The sequence below is a fragment of the Protopterus annectens genome, chromosome 7.part1, assembly GCF_019279795.1.
Source record: "Protopterus annectens isolate FY-2018-M chromosome 7.part1, PAN1.0, whole genome shotgun sequence".
Lineage (NCBI taxonomy): Eukaryota > Metazoa > Chordata > Ceratodontiformes > Protopteridae > Protopterus > Protopterus annectens.
In genome coordinates, this window is record NC_056740.1 from 359,216,468 (window position 1) to 359,237,956 (window position 21,489).

A 21,489-nucleotide genomic window follows, 5' to 3' on the forward strand; every position below is an offset into this window, starting at 1 on the left:
AGTTTGCTGAACAGTTTTCCGGCTCAGATTTTGCGTACATTATGCCGTTGGATCCTCCGACTACCCAAATTGTTAAAAAACGCAAAGAAAAAGACCGACACTCGCGGTCCGCGGTTTCGGCCGAAACCATGGTTAAGCAACCCGCGAGTGTCTCGGTTTCGGCTGAAACCGAGAAAACTGATCAAAGTACAGCTGAATCAATGACTACTACTGAGGTTCCTACTACCTTACCTGAATCGGCCTCAGAAATTTTACCTACAACAGTGGTTACTAGTGACTTATCAGACACCATCCCTTTGGATGTCTCTACCCCAGCACGTGGTGCTGCTAGGCCTCCTGCAGCCATGTCTATTAAGGCCTTTGCCAGGGCTAAAGCAGCCAAATCTACTAAATCAGTGCCTGTTAAACCCCCTTCAACCAGGCCCTCTTCTAGTTCACAAATGCTTACTCTGGCAGAAGATTTAATATCCTTAATTAGGGGATCTCAATCTCACCCAGACAGGGCCTCTCAGCCCCCAGAAAAGAGACCTAGGGCAGAGCCCCCCAAGCCTGTGTCCTCTGATGATTCTGCGGATGACTCAGATATTGCAGACCAGCCAGAGGCTCCTTTCTCCAATTATGAAGACTCAGATGCTGAAGAATCCATTCCAGCTGCTTCTCCACCAGAAGAATTCTCCTTTGGGGAAACCTTACATGCCATGCGAGAACAATTCCAATGGCAGGAACAGGATTTCTCAGATTCCAGAAAAAGACTTAGGACTTTTCTGCACCTTCCACAACACAGGCCCTTAGCTATACCTCCTGTCCTCCCTGTTGTGGACGATGCATTTAATGATGTCTGCACTGCACCAGATTCCTTACCTCCAGCCCCTGCCAAACCAGACAGATTTTACAGGGTACCAGACACTCATCATCACCTATACAAGGCCCCACTTGCAGACCCCGAATCTATATCCCAGGGGCCTAAGGCAGTAGCCTCGACCACAGCAAAAAACCCTACTCCTTCTCAAAGGGAAGCCAGGTCTTTAGATAGATGGGGCAAAAACGTTTACACCTCAGCTACTCTTTCAGCTAGAGCTTTAAACTGTCAGTTTCACATGATACAATACCAAGGGTTTATGCTTGATCAGTTAGCTAAAAAGCTGTCCTCTGATGACTCTATAGATAAGAAATATGTATTAGAAATGGTAAATAACATACAACAGGTTAGTAACCATTCCTTAAAATGTGGCTATGATGCACTGGAGGCTTCATTTAGATCAGCCATGACTGGCACAGTGATAAGAAGACATGCATGGCTGAAGGAACAGGTCTTACCGGATCATGTTAAAGCTAAGTTATTAGATGCTCCTATGGATAAGGCCAGCTTGTTTGGTACACCTGCCCAGCAGGTAATGAAGAAAATGGAAGAAAAGGCAAAATCTGTACAAACAGTTAAAGATTTCTTGCAGGTTCAGCCCCCAAGGTTTAGCAGGAACTGGCCTGCCAAAAATTGGTCCTTTCCTGACTCCACAAGATCCCAAAGGGGCAGGAATAGACATTCCAGAGGCAGAAATCAATCCAGAAGGGGTGCCTACAGAGGACGACAGTGGCAAGGTAATAACAGAGGCACAGACACAGCCACTACCACTACAACAGCACAAGCACAATGACTTGATTCTTACTCCGCCTACCAGGGAACAAATAGCAGCACCATTAGGCGGAAAATTAACCTTATTTTCAAAGAACTGGCACTATATCACAAAAGACAAGTGGATTTTGCAAACCATAGACCAAGGTTACCGGTTCCACTTCCACACTTTACCAGTCAAAAGAGGAATGCCAAACCTGCCTCCAAATCAAAAAACAGAAGCTCTACAGCAGATAATGCAATTAACAAAGATGAGAGCTGTGGAAAGAGTACCAATAACAGAACAAGGCAAAGGATTCTACTCCAGACTATTCCTAGTTCCAAGAAAGGAAAAAAGTTGGAGACCTATTCTCGACCTGTCCACCTTAAATACATACATCATTGTCCCAAAATTCAAAATGCTGACCCTACAGCAACTTCTTCCCATGCTGGGCAAGGAGTGTTGGCTGGTAACTCTAGATCTCAAGGAGGCATACCTGCACGTCCCCATTCGACCAATTTGCAGAAGATACCTCAGATTTCTTGCAGGATCAGAGCACTATCAATTCTCAGCATTGCCCTTTGGCTTATCTACTGCCCAGAGTATTCACAAAATGCCTGGCATCAGTAATCGCCCACTGCAGACTACAGGAATCCAAATTTACCCATACCTGGACGACTGCCTACTACAAGGGACAACAAAAGCAAGCTGACAACAGATTTACAAAGGGTCATTTACTTGCTACAAGCACTGGGATACACAGTCAATTTACAAAAGTCAAGGCTGATACCATCCCAAACAAGGACATTCTTGGCTGAATTGGACACAGTAAAACAAATGGCATTCCTAACTGCAGAAAAACAAAAAGAACTTCCTCTTTACTTCTTGGCACTAACAAGACAGAACAAGCTAACAGCAAGAAAAGTTCTGCAGGCCTTGGGCTTCATGGCATCATGCATAATCTTGGTTCCACATGCCAGACTACATATGAGAAAACTACAGTGGTACCTAAAGAATTTATGGTCCCAACACAGGCACAGCCTAGAAGCAGAAATTCCACTAATCCCATGCCTAAAACAGGAGTTCTTATGGTGGGCTCAAGCATGCCAGTCAAACCCAGGCCTACCCTTTCACAACTATCAAGCAAGCCAAACCATCACAACAGACGCCTCAGACCTAGGATGGGGGGCTCACATGCTGGACAAATGCGTACAAGGATTGTGGACGCAGGACCAGCTTCACCTGCACATCAACCTAAAAGAAATGCTGGCAATAAAACTGGCAATCCAGAAATTCAGACCATTTCTCAAAGAAGGCCACTTGATGATAAGGACAGACAACACCACAGTCATGTGGTACATCAACAAACAGGGAGGCACTCATTCATACCCCCTATGCAGAATGACTTTGGACCTTTGGAACCTGGCACTCAGCTACAACATCCAGTTACAGGCAATATTTGTACCGGGAAAGGAGAATACTCTAGCAGACATGTTAAGCAGAACCACCTCGGATGCTCACGAATGGATGCTACACCCGGACATCTTCAAGACCATCTCAAAGAAATGGGGAATGCCACAGATAGATCTATTCGCTTCCCCTCTCAATCACCAGCTCAAAAAATTCTGCACAAGGACTTTCCACCCACTTGCATGGAAAGTGGATTCGCTCTCCTTCAGCTGGAAAGATCTGACAGCATATGCATTCCCACCTCTTCCCTTGATACACAAGGTATTACTAAAAATCAAGGAGGAACGTCCAAGGATAACCCTGATAGCTCCAAACTGGCCAAGACAACACTGGTACCCATTGCTGAGGAGCATGTCTCGGGACAAAATGTGGTCAATACCCCTGATGCCTTTGATGTTAACTCAGAACAACTACAGCATCGTGCATCCAAACCTAAAAACCTTGCAACTGACTGCATGGAACATCACATAGCAGCAACTAATCCAGAACTTTCCCAAAGGGTTAAAGACATTATCCTTGAAGCCCGCAGACCTTCAACAAGAAGGAACTATGCAGGAAAATGGAAAAGGTTTGTCATTTGGAGTGCTGAAAGAGGAAAAGATGTGTCGAATATAGATATTGCTAACATTCTGGAGTATTTGGCAGAGCTTCTACATACAGGCCTGTCCTATTCCTCCATCAAGATACACGCATCAGCTATTTCAGCAGAATACAGCTTTGATCCACCTGTCTTTTCACATCCTTTACTCAGGCAGTTCCTCAGAGGGATCAAGAATGTAAAACCTCCTAGGAAACCACCATTGCCAGCTTGGGATTTGAACTTTGTGTTAGAAAAGTTGACACTTGCACCTTTTGAACCAGCAGCAACAGCAGACCTACAGCATCTATCGTGGAAAACTGCTTTCCTACTGGCAATAACCTCAGCAAGGAGGGTTTCTGAACTTCAGGCCCTAATGGCAGTACAACCCTTCCTAATCTTCCACCAAGATAGAGTGTCCATGAGGACTAATCCTACATTTATGCCTAAGGTGGTATCCAGAGTGTCTTTAAACCAGGCAATCCACCTACCCACCTTCTTCCCCAACCCACAAAACAGAGGGGAAAGAATGCTGCATACCTTGGATGTACATAGACAGCTACGCTACTACCTGGACAGAACAAAAAGTAACAGAAAAACTGACCAGCTTTTGTAGCCTATGCAACAGGAAGGGAAGGAAAAGCTATTTCCAAACAGACAATCTCCAAATGGATAGGAAATTGCATACGATTCTGTTACTCCTTTCATGGAAAACCAATTCCACAGAACATAAGGCCTCATTCTACAAGGGCAACAGCCACTACCACAGCCTTCTTACGAGGAGTGGCAACCAAGGACATCATTGAGGCGGCTACTTGGACCTCTGTGCATACATTTGCCAAGCATTATAATTTACCTCTGTATTCCAGATCCCGAGCAGGGTTTGCCACTGCTGTACTGCAAGGGATCCTAACCACACCATAATCTATTCTTCCTCCTCCCTAGTTGGCTATGGTATTCTACCCAGTTGTTATGACTGCAGATGCATCCATGAAGGACATAGTACAGTTTTGTACCTACCATAAATGTAGATGTCCGAACTGGATAGCATCTGCAGTCAGGATTACCTCCCTCCTTCCCTCTGTGGTACTCCTAGGTATTTACCCTCCTAATAGCTAGCTGGTGGGGAGTCTCTTATGGTGTATTTGTTTGTATATATGTACATACATGCTTATTTTTTGTGTTTGCCTTCTATCTTTTTGGAAACATTGGCATTTATCCAAAATTTAGCCTTCCAAGAGGGCAACTGGCATCTGGGGCAAGAAACACTGAGGAAAATGGCGTCGGCTGATGCCTTTATACCCGAAGACCAGCAGAGATGACGTCGGGTGAAGTGCGACATCAACCGAAGCCGGACCCGGACTTTGGAATCCGGCCGACCGAAGGGCTGCCTGACGACAGGACAACCCAGTTGTTATGACTGCAGATGCTATCCAGTTCGGACATCTACATTTATGGTAGGTACAAAACTGTACTTTTCTCCCCCTCCTGGAGGTCCTTCTGAAGCCTCTTCGGAAGAACCTCTCAGGAAGAAAACGTGCAAGAGGAAGCACGTTGACTCCCCTGACGAGTCTTTGACATCTGACACCGATCTCGATGATGCAGAGGGGTCCCCCAAGTCGCCCTCGGATGATGTCTCCTTTGCAGACATCCTGGAAGCCCTAAAACAATGAGGCGGCTGGCAGTCCAAACCTCCCTCTGCTGATGAGTTGGTGTTCCTGAAGGCCTTCGGGGCTCAGCCCTCTGCCTCCTGGGTGTCTCCGCCCTTCGACGAGCTCTTGGATTTGATCTGTCGAAGGGCGTGGGAACACCCAGACTCTGTGGAACCGGTGCCCGCTCGTCCAAACAAATTTCTTTCGGCGCCCCCAGATAGAGAGTTCCTTACGAAAGGTGTGGCTGTGGATGCTATGGTGGTGGCATCTGCTACCCAGCAAGATGTAGCAGAGGCTTCTACGTCCATCCATCCTCCTAATAAGGAGTCTAGGAGCATGGATCGGTACGGTAAGCGCACCCTTAGTTCAGCGGCCTTTACTTTGAGGTCTCTGAACTACCTGACGCACTTTACGAGATTCCAGAGGGATCTGATTAAGGAGCTATCCGATACCCTCTTAGGTAACCTGCCTGAGGAGCTGGCCCAGACGGTTGGTTCTCAGCTGGCTACGATGTCGTCCATTTTGAACTCGTCCATGAGGCTCATTTCGTATGCGGCCGAAGGGGCGAGTAGAGCGGCGGGTACAGGCATTGCTCTATGGAGACAAGCCTGGCTCCGCCTGTGTCATTTCGCAGAGGCCTTCAAGTCTTCATTCGACGCCTTTGATGGGTCCTCCCTGTTTGGGCCCAAGGTGAAAGACACACTTACCCGCTGTGAACAGGAGGGTAAGACTCTGACTGCCGTAGGGGCACAATTTTCCACTCCCTTTCGGCCTTATCCCAAGGCTAAAGAGGAGGGAAGATGTGGTTCCGTAGATCTCAGAAGTCTTACCCCTCTCAGCAGGAAGGTTCCCCCTCCAGAGGCAGAGGAGGGGGAAATTCATCAGGAAGACGCCGTCCCAGAGGCGGCAGAGGCCCTCGCAACACTGGAGACCGCGAGTCCTTTCGTGGCTCTTCAGCTTTTCATAGTCCCTGAGGGATTGCCCAACTGTGCTGCTCCGGAGCCAGTCGGGGGTCGTCAAGCACCTGAAGGTCTGGGAAGGGATCACTCGGGCCCGATGGGTGGTCCGAATTATCGCCGGAGGTTACTCCATCCCATTCTGTTGCCCCCCCCCCCCCAGTCCAAAAGAATCCCGGACCCGCCACCCAGTCAACGGGATACCGCAGCCTTAGAAGTTTCAAAGCTGCTGCAAAAGGAGTCATCCAACCGGTCCCCACAGACCAGATCGGATTAGGGACTTACTCAAGATTCTTTTGGTGCCAAAAGACCGGGGACTTGAGGCCCATTTTGGACCTAAGCAACCTAAACCGTTCAGTCAAGAAGTCCAAGTTCCGAATGGTCACTTTACAAACCATTCTCCCATTGTTGGAGAAAGGTGTTTGGATGTGCTCCATAGACCTCAAGGACGCGTATTACCATATCAAAATACATCAAACGTCCAGGAGACACTTGCGCTTCAGCCTAGGATGCAGTCATTTTCAGTTCCGTGTGCTGCCCTTTGATCTCACCACAGCCCCCAGGGTGTTCACCAAATGCTTGGCAGTAGTGACTGCTCACCTGAGAAGTCTAGGATTCCAGGTGTTTCCGTACCTAGACGACTGGCTCCTAACTGCCACCTCCAAGCATCTACTTCTACGGAACCTGCAAGCCACAATATCACTGGGCAATTCCCTTGGAATCACCTTCAATTGGCCAAAGTCTGTGTTAAGGCCATCTCAAAGAATAAGATTCATAGGGGTAGAGATAGATTCAAACCAGATGCGGGTCTATCTACCTGCAGACAGAATTCAGACCATTCAAAATCAGGTTCGAGCCTTACTCCCCAGGTCCAAAGCCCCAGCCAGAATGGTCCTACAGCTATTGGGATCGATGTCTGCCACAGTTCTCCTAGTTCCCTTGGCAAGGTTACACATGAGAATCCTCCAGTGGCTTCTTTCAACTCAGTGGTCCTTTCAGGACCTCCCTCTCAATAATCTAATATGGATCACAGAATCTTGCAAACGGGACCTTCGCTGGTGGCTAGTGTCCTCCAATTTGGACCAGGGTCGACCCTTTGTTCTTCCTCATCCGGCGGCCACTTTGACCACGGACGCCTCCCAGATGGGGGGGGGGGGCATTCCCTGGGCAGGTCAGTCCAAGGCAAATGGCACCCGGTAGAGACCCCTCTCCACATCAACATCCTAGAAATGAGGGCAGTACTCCTGTCCCTTCGAACCCTTCACGATTACCTCCCTCAGGGCGTAATTGCTGTTCACTCAGACAACATGTCAGTTGTCTGGTACCTGAACAAACAGGGAGGGACCAGATCCTATCCTCTTTGCAGAGAAGCGATGAGAGTTTGGGAATGGGCAGTCTCGACCAAACGCTTCCTAGTGGCTACCCACATACCGGGCAAATCCAATGTCATAGCCGACAGGTTGAGCAGAACCATCCTCTCTCCTCACGAATGGTCTCTGAATATGACAATTACAAGGCAGATTTTCAGCGAATGGGGAGTTCTGTGTTGCGACCTCTTCGCGACTCCTCTGAATCAAGTGCAAAGAATTTTTCTCCCTAACCCGGCTCGGGAAGAGCCCTATGGACGCATTAGTCCATCCTTGGCCCACCGGACTGCTTTATGCCTTCCCTCCAGTTCCTCTCCTCCCAGAGTGATTCAAAAGGCATCTCTCTTAGGCAGCAAGATGATCTTAATTGCTCCGTACTGGCCTCGTCAATTGTGGTTTCCCTATCTTCGGAAACATGCTCTGGAAGGTCCATGGTTCCTGGACCAGGTCCCAGACCTACTGATTCATCAGTCGGGACTACTACACCAGTCCCTACACACATTAAAATTGACGGCCTGGCTCCTCCTCTTCCGACCATAGTCAGGAGACATGCACTGGATCCAGATGTGGTGCACATATTGTCTTCAGCCCACAAGTCGGCTACGAAGAAACTGTATTCTAGCAAATGGAAAAGGTTTGCTATCTGGGCTCAACTCCGGGGCCTGGACCCCATTTCTACTCCCGTGGCTGAAGTACTCAAATTCCTGACCTCTCTTTTCAGTCAAGGCTCTTCTGTTTCTACCATCAAAGTACAATTGGCAGCGATTTCTAATTTTCATGAATCCATAGACCCACCTTTAATGAGCAACAGGTTGTGTAAGACCTTCTTGAAAGGTGCTGCTTTATTAAGACCTCCGATTTCTCATCCTGCACCTCCATGGGATCTCGATATAGTATTACGTGCCCTGACTTCTTTTCCCTTTGAACCGGCAGCTACCTGTGATCTAAAGTTTCTATCATGGAAGACAGCCTTTCTAGTGGCAATTACTTCAGCCAGGAGGGTTTCAGAACTTCAAGCTTCGTCAGTGAAACCCCCGTACTTGGTTTTTCATACAGACAGGGTGTCCCTCAGACCAAATCCTTCTTTTGTTCCTAAAGTCTGTTCTACTTTATGCTTGCAACAGTCGTTAGAGCTCACAGTTTTTTTCCCAAAATACTCCAATAAAGCGGAGTTTATTTTCCACACACTAGATGTCCACAGGCAGTTACGTTTTTATTTGGACAGGACCAAACAATCAAGGAAGACAGATCAGTTGTTTGTGTCCTTTGCAGAAAACAAATTGGGCAACGCGGTCACAAAGGTCACTATTGCCAAATGGATCAGGGACTGTATTACTCAAGCTTATATTTATTCTAACAAAGAGCTTTCCACCTCTGTCAAGGCTCATTCTACAAGGGCTATGGCTACTTCGGTAGCATTTCATTCTAAGCTTGCTATTGGTGACATTTGTGCTGCGGCTACATGGTCTTCCCCGCACACCTTTATTTCTCACTACAAATTAGATGTGGCATCTAGAGGACGAGCTTCATTTGGTTCCACAGTGCTCAGGAGTGTTTTCCAATGAGCCACCCGGGATTTAGGTGCTAGGACGCTGTCCCATCAGTCAGAATGTAGGCGAGATAGGATCACATAACATCTTTTAGTTATGTACTCACCATAACTTCAGATGTTTGGGATCCATCTCGCCTACATTCCTAATAACCCACCCTCCTTCCCCCTTCCTTGGAGATCAGAGGATATCAGAAGGTCCGAATCCTGTTGTTTCATCTTGAAACATCTAACAATGTTATATAAACAAGCTGTGCATGTGTGCATGAATGCGGACAAACAAGATCTGGGGGATTAGTGGTGGTGCATCCTGGGATAAAGATAGCTCAGCCAATTAGAGGCCTCGCTCTATAGCATAAGCGTGCCGAGTCGGAGCCGAGGGATCGGCTCCGAACCCATCAGTCAGAATGTAGGCGAGATGGATCCCAAACATCTGAAGTTATGGTAAGTACATAACTAAAAGTTCCATCAATTTTATGCCATGACAGCCAAACATATCGAGAGGTTCGTCACACTCTTTCTGACCCCTTTTCAAACCATTTGGAAATTTATAAACACGCAGGCCCCTAGGCACTCTGTGTTTAAGCACACATTCTTTTAGGTACGCATTGTCACATTGTAAGTTACGTAACTTCAAAAGTTTTTGTTCAAGTTCCTTTAGTCTGCAGTCCATAGTTTCTTCTCTAGTTTCCTGTAGTTCATTGAACAACCCAAAATTTTCATTGTACCATCCTTGCAAATGGTTATTAGAAGCCGTAGTAGTTTGTTTCGTTCTTCTTTGGCAGTAAGGTATAGATTCCGCTGTCAAAGATATTCCTGTATTAGTAGTGTTCTTTAAACTCACTGACACCGCAGTAGATGTTTCACCAGCCACATGTTCATGATGCACGTCCGTTGCGTCACTGCTCAAGATTCTCGCATTTTGTAGTTGGGTTACTGCTCCTTGTAGTTTAGAGACTTTATCAGTTAATGCTACAATAAGCTGAAAAATATTGTTCTCAGCTAAATTCACTTCCTGTGCATTTGAAAAGGAAGCATTGGAAATGTCTTCCTCAAAGACATTTGATAAATGTAAGTCTTCCATCATAGGAAAACGGCAAGAAACGTTAATATTAGTGTCTTTAGTAAAAAAGGAAGGCACTTCCTTTGTGCGGCACCTCCAGTGAATTTCCAGCCATCAAATCCAAAATCATGAAATGAAAACCGGCACAGAGAGAAACAAACTGACGCCAAGAACACTCTCTGAATGCTGGAAAAACAATGAATTCACTCGAGTGATGAAAACACAATTTATTCCACGATGTGATAAAAACTCCACAGCATTAGCAGCATATACAAAATAAAATGTATACTCCACAGTAACACACTATCCACAGTCAAGCGCTTTCGTCCATCCGGACTTCTTCAGAACTGTGAAAATAAATAAACGTGTGTATATATATATATATGTATATATATATATATATATATATATATATATATATGTATGTGTGTCTGTGTGTCTGTGAATCCAGAGGCAAAACTGGCACTTCTTAATTGTTGAATTTGCTTACTGGGCCTCTTAAAACTGATAAAAAAAGTCAGGAACTGTAGCCAATCTCAGTTGAGACTTGAGTAATCAAGCACTTATAACTTCTTTAGAAAACAATACATGTGTTCTTGTCCTATCTTGCCTTCAGTCTTACTAGGTTGAGTTCGGATCTGATCCGACTCAGCCTTATATGCAAGCTTGAGGTCCTCCACTAACTCGTAGCTAAACTCTATCCCGTCATGCACTAGGAGAGCTCCCCGGATCTCGTTTGCCACTAAATAAGATTGGGTGCCATTCGTACTGGCTGTGGCTAAGTAGATGTTTTCTTGCTTCATATTTGTGGGAAATTGTTTGTTTCTTGTTAATTTTTTCTGCAAATAACTGGTTGTGTTAATTGTTTGATATTTCCACATGCTTCTGTTGTTATACTGCTGTCTGGCATCTTTTTTTCCATTAGGCCTTTTCTCCCTATTCCGGCTTCAATTTAAATAGTCCATTTTAGTTGGAGGGCTCTCTTTTACTGTTGTGTTATTCTTCTAAAGTGAATTTGTTTAAGTTAGAGAGCTGCCTTTCCTTTAGCCCATTTAAGTTAGAGGGTTCTCCCTCCCCTTTTTTCTCCCCTCTTGGCATAGCCCGTTTAAGTTAGTGGACAAGTTTAGACAACAAATTTATGAGCATTTCTGATATTAAGAAGTCTAAATCTACTAATGTACTCTGGAGACATATTGCAGCTAATGAAAATCACACTTTTGGGTTTTGTGTTTTAGAACAGATGGAGCAGCATCCAAGGGGGGGGGGGTGTCCTTGGTCTATTAAGTTGGAAGAAAGGGAGTTATGGTGGCAGATTTTTCTCAATGCCACAGTACCCCCTGGTTTAAATGAAGTAATCGGTGTCAGTAGTTTACTCAAGATGAGAGCATATTTAAGATAATTCATATATTTCATATGTTTTAATATTTCAAATTGTTTGTATGTTTTGTATGTTGTATTTTTATTGCTAAAATAATTTTTAATGTAATTTTGTATGCTGGATGTTTATTAATTATTGTTAATGTTTTTGTATTAAGTGTTTATAAATTGTGTCATGTGATTTATGCAGAGAGTGTTTAAGTGGTCACATGTTGCATTTAAAATGTCTGATGAAGTCTTTTTGATGATAGTGCTCACTTTGGTGGGTTGGAATTAAATTCTGTTTCCTGGCTGTAGCTTGTGGTTTTGTAAGTTAGAGGGCTGTGCCATCCCTTTCTCTTCTAGTAAACAACTGTTGGTTAACTTTCGTTATTATTGTTTAAAATAAAAAAAAAAAATATATATATATATATATATATATATATATATATATATATACATGGATTACCTTTAGTTAATCGACAGCCCACTCCTTCAAAACCAACTTCACCGACACAGCAGAACATTGACAACAGGAGAACCGACATTTCCCACACGGTAAGTCTTGAAAGTCCTAGGGACCATGGCAGCAGCAGCAATAACTTTGATCCCATTAGCACGGCTGCACATGAGAATTCTCCAGTGGCTACTGTCCACTCAATGGTCAATGCAAGAACTGCCCATGTCCCATAAAATGTTGTTAAAGGAATCTTGCAAAAAAGAACTTTGTTGGTGGCTTTACTCCACTCATGATGCTAGGTTGACTTTTTGTACTTCCCCATCCACTAGCCACAGTAACCACGGACACTTCTCAGATAGGGTGGGAGTGGGTTATTATCTGGGAAAGACAGTCTAAGGCACTTGGCAAGATCACAAGGCCCATTTGCACATCAATGTCCTAGAGATGAGAGCGGTGCTTTAGCATTGCAAGCATTCCAGGACTTGCTTCTGCTGGGAACTATTGCAATACAGACAGACAACATATCAGTTGTTTGGTACATAAACAAGGTGGAACCAGGTAGTCCCTGAGAGTATGGCAATGGGCAACCTCCTTCCAATGCATTCTGATAGCAATGCACATCCTGGGGAAATCCAGCGTGATTGCAGACAGACACAGCAGAGCGATTCTAATGCCTCACGAGTGGTTCCTAAAACAGGAGGTGGCGGAAAATGTTTTCTGCAAATGGGGCCAGCCTTGCTGCAGTCTTTTTGTCACATCCATGAATGCCAAATACAGCAGCTACCTTGCTCTGATCCCCCCTCCGGGGGAGTCACTAAGGGATGCGCTTGTACACGATTGGCCCTCGGGTCTCCTAGGTTCATAGGCTCATAGGTGGGTGCTAAGCTATCTGCCCGAAGGCATTTATAAGCCTAGCCAGAATGTATTGGCTTTCGCCGGCCCCTTAGATTAGTTCCCTGTGCCTCTATCCAGCAGTGCCACTGAAGTGATCCCCAAGGTAAACTTTCTGTTTCCCATCCACTTGTCAAGGTTTCTTTTGAAGAGTGTTAGCAAGGAGCTCTGCCTAATGTAGATTGAGATCTTGTTCCATAGCATGGGAAGTCTCTGGGACAGGAATCTATCCCTCCAGCTAGTCCTATTTATTGTTGTGGTGAGGTTTAGATCCCTAGAGTGTGTGGCTCTAGGGGATAAGCTTTTCTTTAGTTGGAGCATGTCCATCAATTCTGGGTTGGACATGGCCTTGTATGTCAGGCAGAGATCACCTCTGAGTAGGCGGTATGCAACCGAGTACAACTGTAGTTTCTTCAGTCGAGCTGCATAGGGCATCTGTTTGAGGCCATTGATCCTTTTGGTGAGGTACTTCTGTGGTCTTTCCAGCTGTTGCAGGTGTCTTGTAAGGTACATCCCAAATGGGGCGTTGTACTCTAAGATGGGTCTGATAAGTGATGAGTAGAGGGGCACAATGACCTCTTTTGATCTGGATGCGAACCCTTTTGTGATTAGGTGGGCCACGTAGAAGGATTTTCTAACCACTTTGGCAATGTGATTATCAAAGGTGAGATTACTATCTACTGGGGTCCCCAGATCCCTTATTACGTCTTCCTTATTTAGGGGACTACCACCTATGTTGTAGTTTGTGGGTACTTTGTTTTTTCCAAAGGGGATGACTATGCACTTTTTGGCATTTAGCTTGAGGCCATGATTTTGACACCAGGTATCCGTCTCAGTGGAGGATGTCTGTGTCAGCCAGAAAGTCAGTTTATAGTCCCTAGTTTGCAGTCGTCTGCAAACTTGGTCAGCCATAGTCCTCCTGTGCTTGCCTGTACCTCTAAGAAGTATACACCGAACAGGAGGGGTCCTAGGACTGAGCCCTGGGGAATGCCACTTGTAACCGGTTTAGAGTTGGACCTAGCTCTCGCAACTCTCACCATGTGGGTTCTGTCAGTGAGCCAGTTGGCAACCCATCTTGTGACATAGGGGTTTATGTTCAGGCTGGTGAGCCTGTCTATAATACCAGAATGGGGAATGGTGTTGAAGGCCTTAGCGAGGTCTAGGTTGGCTGTGTGTACCACCTTTCCCTCGTCTATAGCCTTGGTACCTGTCTCAAAGAAGTCCACCTCTATGCTTTTCCTTCCTTTCCGTTGATACCCAAACTTCTTCAGAAAGCCAAATACTCAATGCCCCATACTGGCCTCATAAAATCTAGTTCCTCTTTCTGTGGCCTCATCTCTGGGAGGAACCTTGGATTCTGGACCCAGTTCTGGACCTTATAACTCATACATCAGGAACGCTCCATCCCTCCCTTCAAACTCTCAAGTTGACAGCTTGACTGCTCCGATTCCAACCATAGCCAGGCTCCCTAACCTTTCTTCATCAGTAAAACACATCCTAATTTTTTTCATAAGGCTTCATTGAGAAAGATATATAGAAGCAAATGGAAAAGATTCCCTTTATGGGCTTTATAATCGTATTGACCTGTTTTCTGCCCCAGTAGGTTCCATTCTAGAGTTCTTGGAGAAACTGTACAATGAAGGTGCAGCCGTAGCTACTGTTAGAGTTCAGCTAGCAGCAATGTCCAGTTTCCATTTAGGTGAATCAGGCCGTAATATTATGTCTCAGACTATGCAAAGCCTTTCTTAAAGGTACCTTTTTATTAAGACCACCTATTAAAGACCCTCCAGCACCATGGGACTTGAATTTTGTGTTATCCTGTTTAATTTTTCCCTGTGAGAGCTAGCATCATCCTGCGAACTTAAATTTTTCACTTGGAAAACTTCTTTTGACAGCAGTTACTTCTGCTAGGGGGTGTCTGAGCTGCAAGCCTTGTCAATAAAGACCCCCTACATGCTTTTCCACAGAGACAGAGTCTCCTTACGAACAAACCCTTCCTTTTTACCCAAAATATGTTCAGAATGTAATTTGAACCAATCCATATAGCTACCAGTATTTTTTCCTAATTATAAGAATAAGGCAGAATACATGTTGCACCAACTGGATGTGCATAGACACAGTTACGCTTCTACTTACATAGGACAAAGGAGTTCAGAAAATCTGACCCAACTATTCATATCCTTTTCAGATTCAAAGAAAGGTGCTCCAGTTTCCGAAGTGACACACTCAAAATGGCTCTCAGATTGTATAACATTCGTTTATGAATCTCAAAACAAAATTCTTCCCCATAAAGTAAAAGGCCATTCTACAAGAGTCATTTCAACCTCTTTCGCCTTTCGGGCTAGACTGCAAATTGATACCATTTGTGCTGCAGCAACGTGGGCAAGACCACATATTTATTACTCATTACAAAGTTGATTTGGCCTCCAGGAACAGGGCCTCCTTTGATTCCACGATTCTGAAGAGTATTCCCCCTTGAGCCACCCAAGAAAGATGATGCTTGGGATGCTGTCACAACCTAATAAGATTGAAGGTGAGATAGGACAGCAACACATAAAGAAGTTATGTGCTCACCGTAACATTCCATGTGTTTTGTCCATCTCACCTTCATTCTTACATCCCACCTTCCTTTCCCCCAGCTTTTTGCTCTTGGGAGACCGAGTTGATACAATTGGCTATTAGCAATCTCTGATGTTGATTGCTCTATAGGGTACTAAACTACCCTTAGTTTGTAATCTTTTTATAACTGCAGACAAGGTCTGGTGAGCTCTCCTACTACATGATGGGACATGGTTTAGCCATGAGCTAGTGGAGGACCTCGAACTTGTATATAAGGCCGAGTTGGATCCGAGGATCAGATCCAAACTCAACCTAGTAAGAATGAAGGCAAGATGAACAGCACACATGGAACATTATGGTGAGTACATAACTTCTTTTTCTTTATTGAAAAAATAAAAAAAAAATAATTAGATGAGTGCTTTTACTCTTACCAGAGCTTCATCAGATCTAACAGTTACAATAATCATATGGAAATCCTGTTGACCTGTGTTGTCATGACAGTTTCTACTGGTCAGTGTGCAGCAGTGTTGTAGGAGGAATTAATATATATTTATGAGGTATTAATTAAGCAATAACCCACACCTGGGTTTAGGCAATGCTGAATTTACCCACGTTTGGTGTGATTTGGTCACAAGGGCGAAGCCCGAGTGGCCATACAAAGACAACTGTGGGTAAATCCAGCATTACCCACACCCAGAAGTGGGTTATTGCTATTATACAATGACATTATTTAAGAAGAAAAAATACTTTTCTTAAATAATGGCATTGTATAATGCCTCCTTGCTGCTCTTCCGCAGCTGTCCAGTATTCTGTGGCAGTTCTGATGTACTGTGCATGCGTATGGTTACGCAGCACATCAGAGCTGTGTGTGTAAGCAGCGGAGAAAGGAAGATCTCCGTTGCTTTTTAAAAGGTGCCTTGCTATGTTAAAATAGTTTAACAAAGTGAGATAGCTTTAAAAAAAGCAATGGAGATCTTCCTTTCTCCGTTGCTTTTTTTAAAGCTATCTCGCTATGTTAAACTCGTTTAACATAGCGAGATAACAGCAACGAACCTCTTCTGTTCTCCATTACTGTCCAACACACACAAAAAAAAAAAAGACTTAGTATAAGTCTGATTTACAGCGGGCATGCTGAACAATCAGCGTGCACATTTTGGAATATTAATGGGGGGGGTCGTTGTATAATGTGTATTTTTTTACAGATCATATGCATATGAGATGTTACAGCCCATGTTATGGTGTTTTGCATTACCATGAAATTTCTTTGGTGATGCTGAAAGGCAAGATTGAAATATAAAAATATTAGTCTACTGCAGAAAACAGTCATCAAAGTACTACTATCTCAATCCACCTGTGCCCCAGAGAAGCTTCTTACTGATCGCTTGCAAGCAGGTTACAATACTTGACTTTCCTGCGTGTGTTTGTAGGTCTCATGCATGCAGCAGTTAAAAAATGCATTAGACCTTTTAATTGCAATGAAAGCTTTTCTTAAACATTATTTCTTTGTATAGTTCTGATTTGAGCTGAATGTTCGTTTTAGGAAAGATTTACATTTACTTCTTTCTTGGTACTTTATTTTGTAGTATCTGTAATTATTTTGCTTTTTGCTTCTAGTTTGATGTTTAGAGCAGCACTTTTGTAGTTTTGTCTCCAGTAATCGTAATTTCTGAATTTTACAACAGAGGTGCAGGCATCGGTGGTCTTGGGATAACTGTTGAAGGACCTTCAGAGTCCAAGATGTCTTGTAAGGACAATAAAGATGGCAGCTGTACTGTGGATTATGTGCCTTATGTACCTGGGGACTACGATATAAATATAACATATGGAGGGCAGCATATAACAGGTAAGGCTATGCTACTTTTTTCGTGACATAAAGCAGAATGTGCCCTCATAAGAATGTAGTTTTATATTTCTGCATTTTTCAGGTTATGATTTTTAAACTGTGCACAACCTGTGCACTATTTTTTCATACTTTAAATAATTGGTAGTACACATGTGAAGGTTTTTGCAATCTGTAGAGTAGTTTTTGACTTTCCCTGTTCTCTAGACTGTGTTCTAGTTGTCTTGTTTTGATGCAACCTTTAATAAATACAGTTAGAAAAATATATAATGTGAGAGTGTTCAATCTCGCCTTTGTTCTTACACATGGGTTCAGAGCCGATCCTCGGCTCCGTGTCGGCCGCCTGCAAGCTCTGCATCGAGAAGAAGCTCGAGATCACCTAATACCCACAATCCCCCTCTGCCTTTACCTCAGATCTAGTTTGCCGCTGCAGCGTTCGCATCACTGGGTCGAGCTCGAGCACCTCAGATAAGATTTAGAATTTTATTCTTATTTTTTCTCTGGTACTTTAGTATTAGAAACTGTTTAATAATAATTTGTGTGAGTGTGGTAAGGTATAGGGAAATCTCGGTTCCGTTTAAGTTATAAAACTTAGTCAGAGTTCTCTTCGGGGCCTACCACCACTCTTTGGATTTGACAACTGGATTAACACATTACTGGATTTGACAATTTTACCGGACTTGACTGTTTTTTTCTGGATTTGACTATATTTCACCTATCTTTGACATGTCTGAAAAGGCCAAATCAGGTTTCAAGCGTTGCCAGTGTGGGCAAAAAATGTCAGTAACTGACAACCATAGTTTCTGTGTCTACTGTCTTGGCCCTCTCCACCTGCAAGAAGACTGTTCTATTTGTCATTCTTTCAGTGGGAGGGTCATGACAGATAGGCGCAGGAAGTTAATGGACAGGGGTTTATTAAAACCTTCCTTTCAGGAGGCTCTGGATGTTCTGACCAGGCATCCAAGTCCTCGAAGGATTCGAAGACGTCGGAGCCCAAGTCATCGACTCCGAGCTCTTCCACTAAAGTTAGATCACCGGTTCCACAGGCTTCGGGGCCGAGTGTTCAACTGGTGTCAGTTTCCGAGCCTCGAGTCTTGGAACCGGTGATGGAGCTCCCTCCTTCGACACTATTGAGGTCGGCTCCGTCTTCGGCTCCTTCGACCCGTTCTTCTAAGCTTTCCGATATCGATGTGGACCGTGTGGTGCAGAAGTTATTGGAACATTCGGCCCTATCCAAGCTTATTTCGGTTTCCACCCAGTTGGTGTCGAAACTTGAAGGCCTCCCATTGTCTCCAACCGTTCCTCCTCCGAGACCTGTCCAGTCTTTGGAGCCGGAAGAGGTTGATCTACTGGTTGTGGAGCCCTCGGGTCCAGAACCGTCCTTTTCTCGGTCTGTTCCTTTCACCTCGACTCCATCGGTCCCGGTACCGGAGTCTCGGAGCCGACGATCTGTCCTTGGTTCCGGGGCCGAGAGTCGAACCGACGTTTCGGTTCCGACTCTTCCCCTCAGGGCCTCGGCGCGGATCGATTCGGCTCCGTCCTCGGGGTCGATGCCTTCGGTGCCTGTCTCGGGGATTCTCCCCATTTCTTCGGAACCGGGAGATTCTTCGACTCGGGACCCGGGGGCCTTCGATCTTATGAGGAAGGTGTTGTCTACCCAGACAACCACATCAGTAGAAGCATCCTCTCCTCCCTGTAAAGGACCGTTATCTTCCTCTGCACCAACGGCCACATCCAAGCGTCGAGCACCGGTGTCTCAGCCACCCCTGGAGGGTGCCCCCTCTTCCTCGGAGGCTTCTTCGGATGCTCCCCAAGAGGTCCCTAGGAAAAGATTGTGTAAGAGGAGACACTTAGATTCTCCACAGGAATCTTTAACATCCGATACTGACTTGGATGAGTCAGAAGGGTCCCCAAAGTCACCTACGGAAGATGTCTCCTTTTCTGACATCTTGGAGATTCTTAAGCAGAGAGGTGATTGGCAGTCCCTCCCCCCTTCTGAGGATGAGTCAGTACTGCTGAAGGCATTTGGTGCTCGCCCTTCCTCCTCCTGGGTCACTCCGCCCTTCGATGAGTTAATGGAGTTGATTGCTCAAAGGGCGTGGGAGACACCTGACACGGTGGAACCAGTCCCTAGGAAGCCTAATAAGTACATCACTGCACCCCAAGACAAGGCTTACCTCACTAAAGGAGTTCCAGTAGACGCCATGGTGGTGGCAGCGGCCACGAAAAAGGAGATGTCAGAGTCTTCCTCATCTGTCCATCCGCCTAACAGAGATTCTAGGACTATGGACAGATACGGAAGCGCATTTAGTTCAGCGGCTTTTTCTATGCGTTCCCTGAACTATTTGACTCATTTTACACGCTTACAGAGGGATCTAGTCAAAGAGTTGGGAGATACCCTCCAGGGTACTACAGATGCTGCGGTCTCAGAGAAAGTTTCGGCACATCTAAATACCCTTACATCCATTGTTAACTCATCCATGAGGCTGATATCATACGCAGCCGAAGGATCGAGTAGGGCAGCGGCTTCAGCGATTGCTCTTCGTAGGCAATCCTGGATGCGCTTATGTTCGCTTGGAAGCCTTCAAGTCTTCCTTTACTAACGCCCCATTTGATGGTGCCACACTTTTGGCCCTAAAGTAAAGGAGACCCTTACCCGGTGTGAACAGGAGGGAAAGACTCTGTCTGCTGTCGGAGTCCGTTTTCCACCCTTCCAGACCGCACCCCAAAGGGCAACGTGGTGGGAAAATGTGGTTTGAAAACCCCAAGGATCTTTCCCAGGCACACAGGGTGATGCCCCTCTAGAGGCAGAGGAGGGGCAGAAGTGGAAGACGCCGCCTGGCGGCAGAGGGGTTCGCAAAACCAAGGTGACAGGGATACCCCCCCTGGTAAACCTTTTCAGCACTCCTGAGAGGAGGCCCGACTGTCCTGCTCTGGAGGCAGTCGGGGTCGCTTAGCTTTGTACCCTCAGGCCTGGCAAAACATTACTACAGACAACTGGGTAAAAGCGTTGTTACCAGAGGTTACAAAATACCATTCCTATCCACCCCCATTCCAAAGAAAAACTCCCAGATGTACCACCCCGTCTGCGAGACCCAGCAGCTATAGAAATTTCAAAGCTGCTAGAAAAAGAGTCATCCAACCAGTCCCAGCGGACCAAATAGGATTCGGACTTACTCAAGGTTCTTTTAGTTCCAAAGAAGACAGGGGACTGGAGGCCGATTCTGGACCTAAGCAACCTCAACACCTTTGTCAAGAAGGAAAAGTTCGAATGGTCACGCTTCAATCGATCCTTCCATTCTTACAGAAGGACGACTGGATGTGCTCAATAGATCTGAAGGACGCATACTACCACATCAAAATGGCCAGGGCGTCCAGGGATCATTTACGCTTCCGGCTGGGAGCCAGTCACTACCAGTTTCGAGCCCTGCCTTTTGGTCTGACCTCAGCCCCCAGGGTTTTCACCAAATGCATGGCAGTGGTAGCGTCTCATCTGAGGCGCCTAGGATTCCAGGTGTTTCCGTATCTGGACGACTGGCTCCTGTCTGCCACCACCAGGCGTCAACTGATACAGGCCAGGGATTACACCCTACAACTTTGTATTCACCTAGAATTTCCGTAAATTTCGAAAAATCCTTACTACAACCATCACAGCATATCTTATTCATAGGAGCGGAATTAGATACGCGTCATTTGGTTCTAAGGCTTCCTACAGAAAGGATAGTCGCACTTCAAAACAACATTTCTCTCCTGCTGTCGTCCAAAAAGTCCCCGGCAAAGCTGGTTCTGAAGGTCTTGGGTCTCATGGCAGCTTCTCTCATTGCTATACCATTGGGAAGACTGCACATGAGAGTTCTACAATGGCTCCTGTTTGCACAATGGTCATTCCAACAGCTACCTCTGACTCACGAAATTCTGATAACAAACACATGCAAATCACACCTAGCTTGGTGGCTTCAGACTTGCAACCTTTCCAGCGGAAGACCATTTGTGCTACACACACCGTCAGCGACGATAACCACGGACGCTTCCCTGATAGGGTGGGGGGGGGGCATCTTTCAGGGACAGACAGTCCAAGGCGAATGGACCAATCTGGAGTACAATCTGCACATCAATGTTCTGGAGTTGAGGGCAGTGTT

At 45.5% G+C, this 21,489-nt stretch overlaps 1 protein-coding gene across 3 annotated transcripts in view; it reads left to right on the plus strand.

The window, feature by feature from the left end:
• Positions 1-21,489, plus strand: part of FLNB (filamin B) — a 4,683,119-nt gene that overhangs the window by 3,532,679 nt on the left and 1,128,951 nt on the right. For all 3 annotated transcript variants that reach the window (XM_044078790.1, XM_044078788.1, XM_044078789.1), the window contains exon 25: positions 17,193-17,353. In XM_044078790.1, the coding sequence (XP_043934725.1) occupies positions 17,193-17,353 (161 nt within the window). The remainder of the gene's footprint in view (positions 1-17,192; positions 17,354-21,489) is intronic.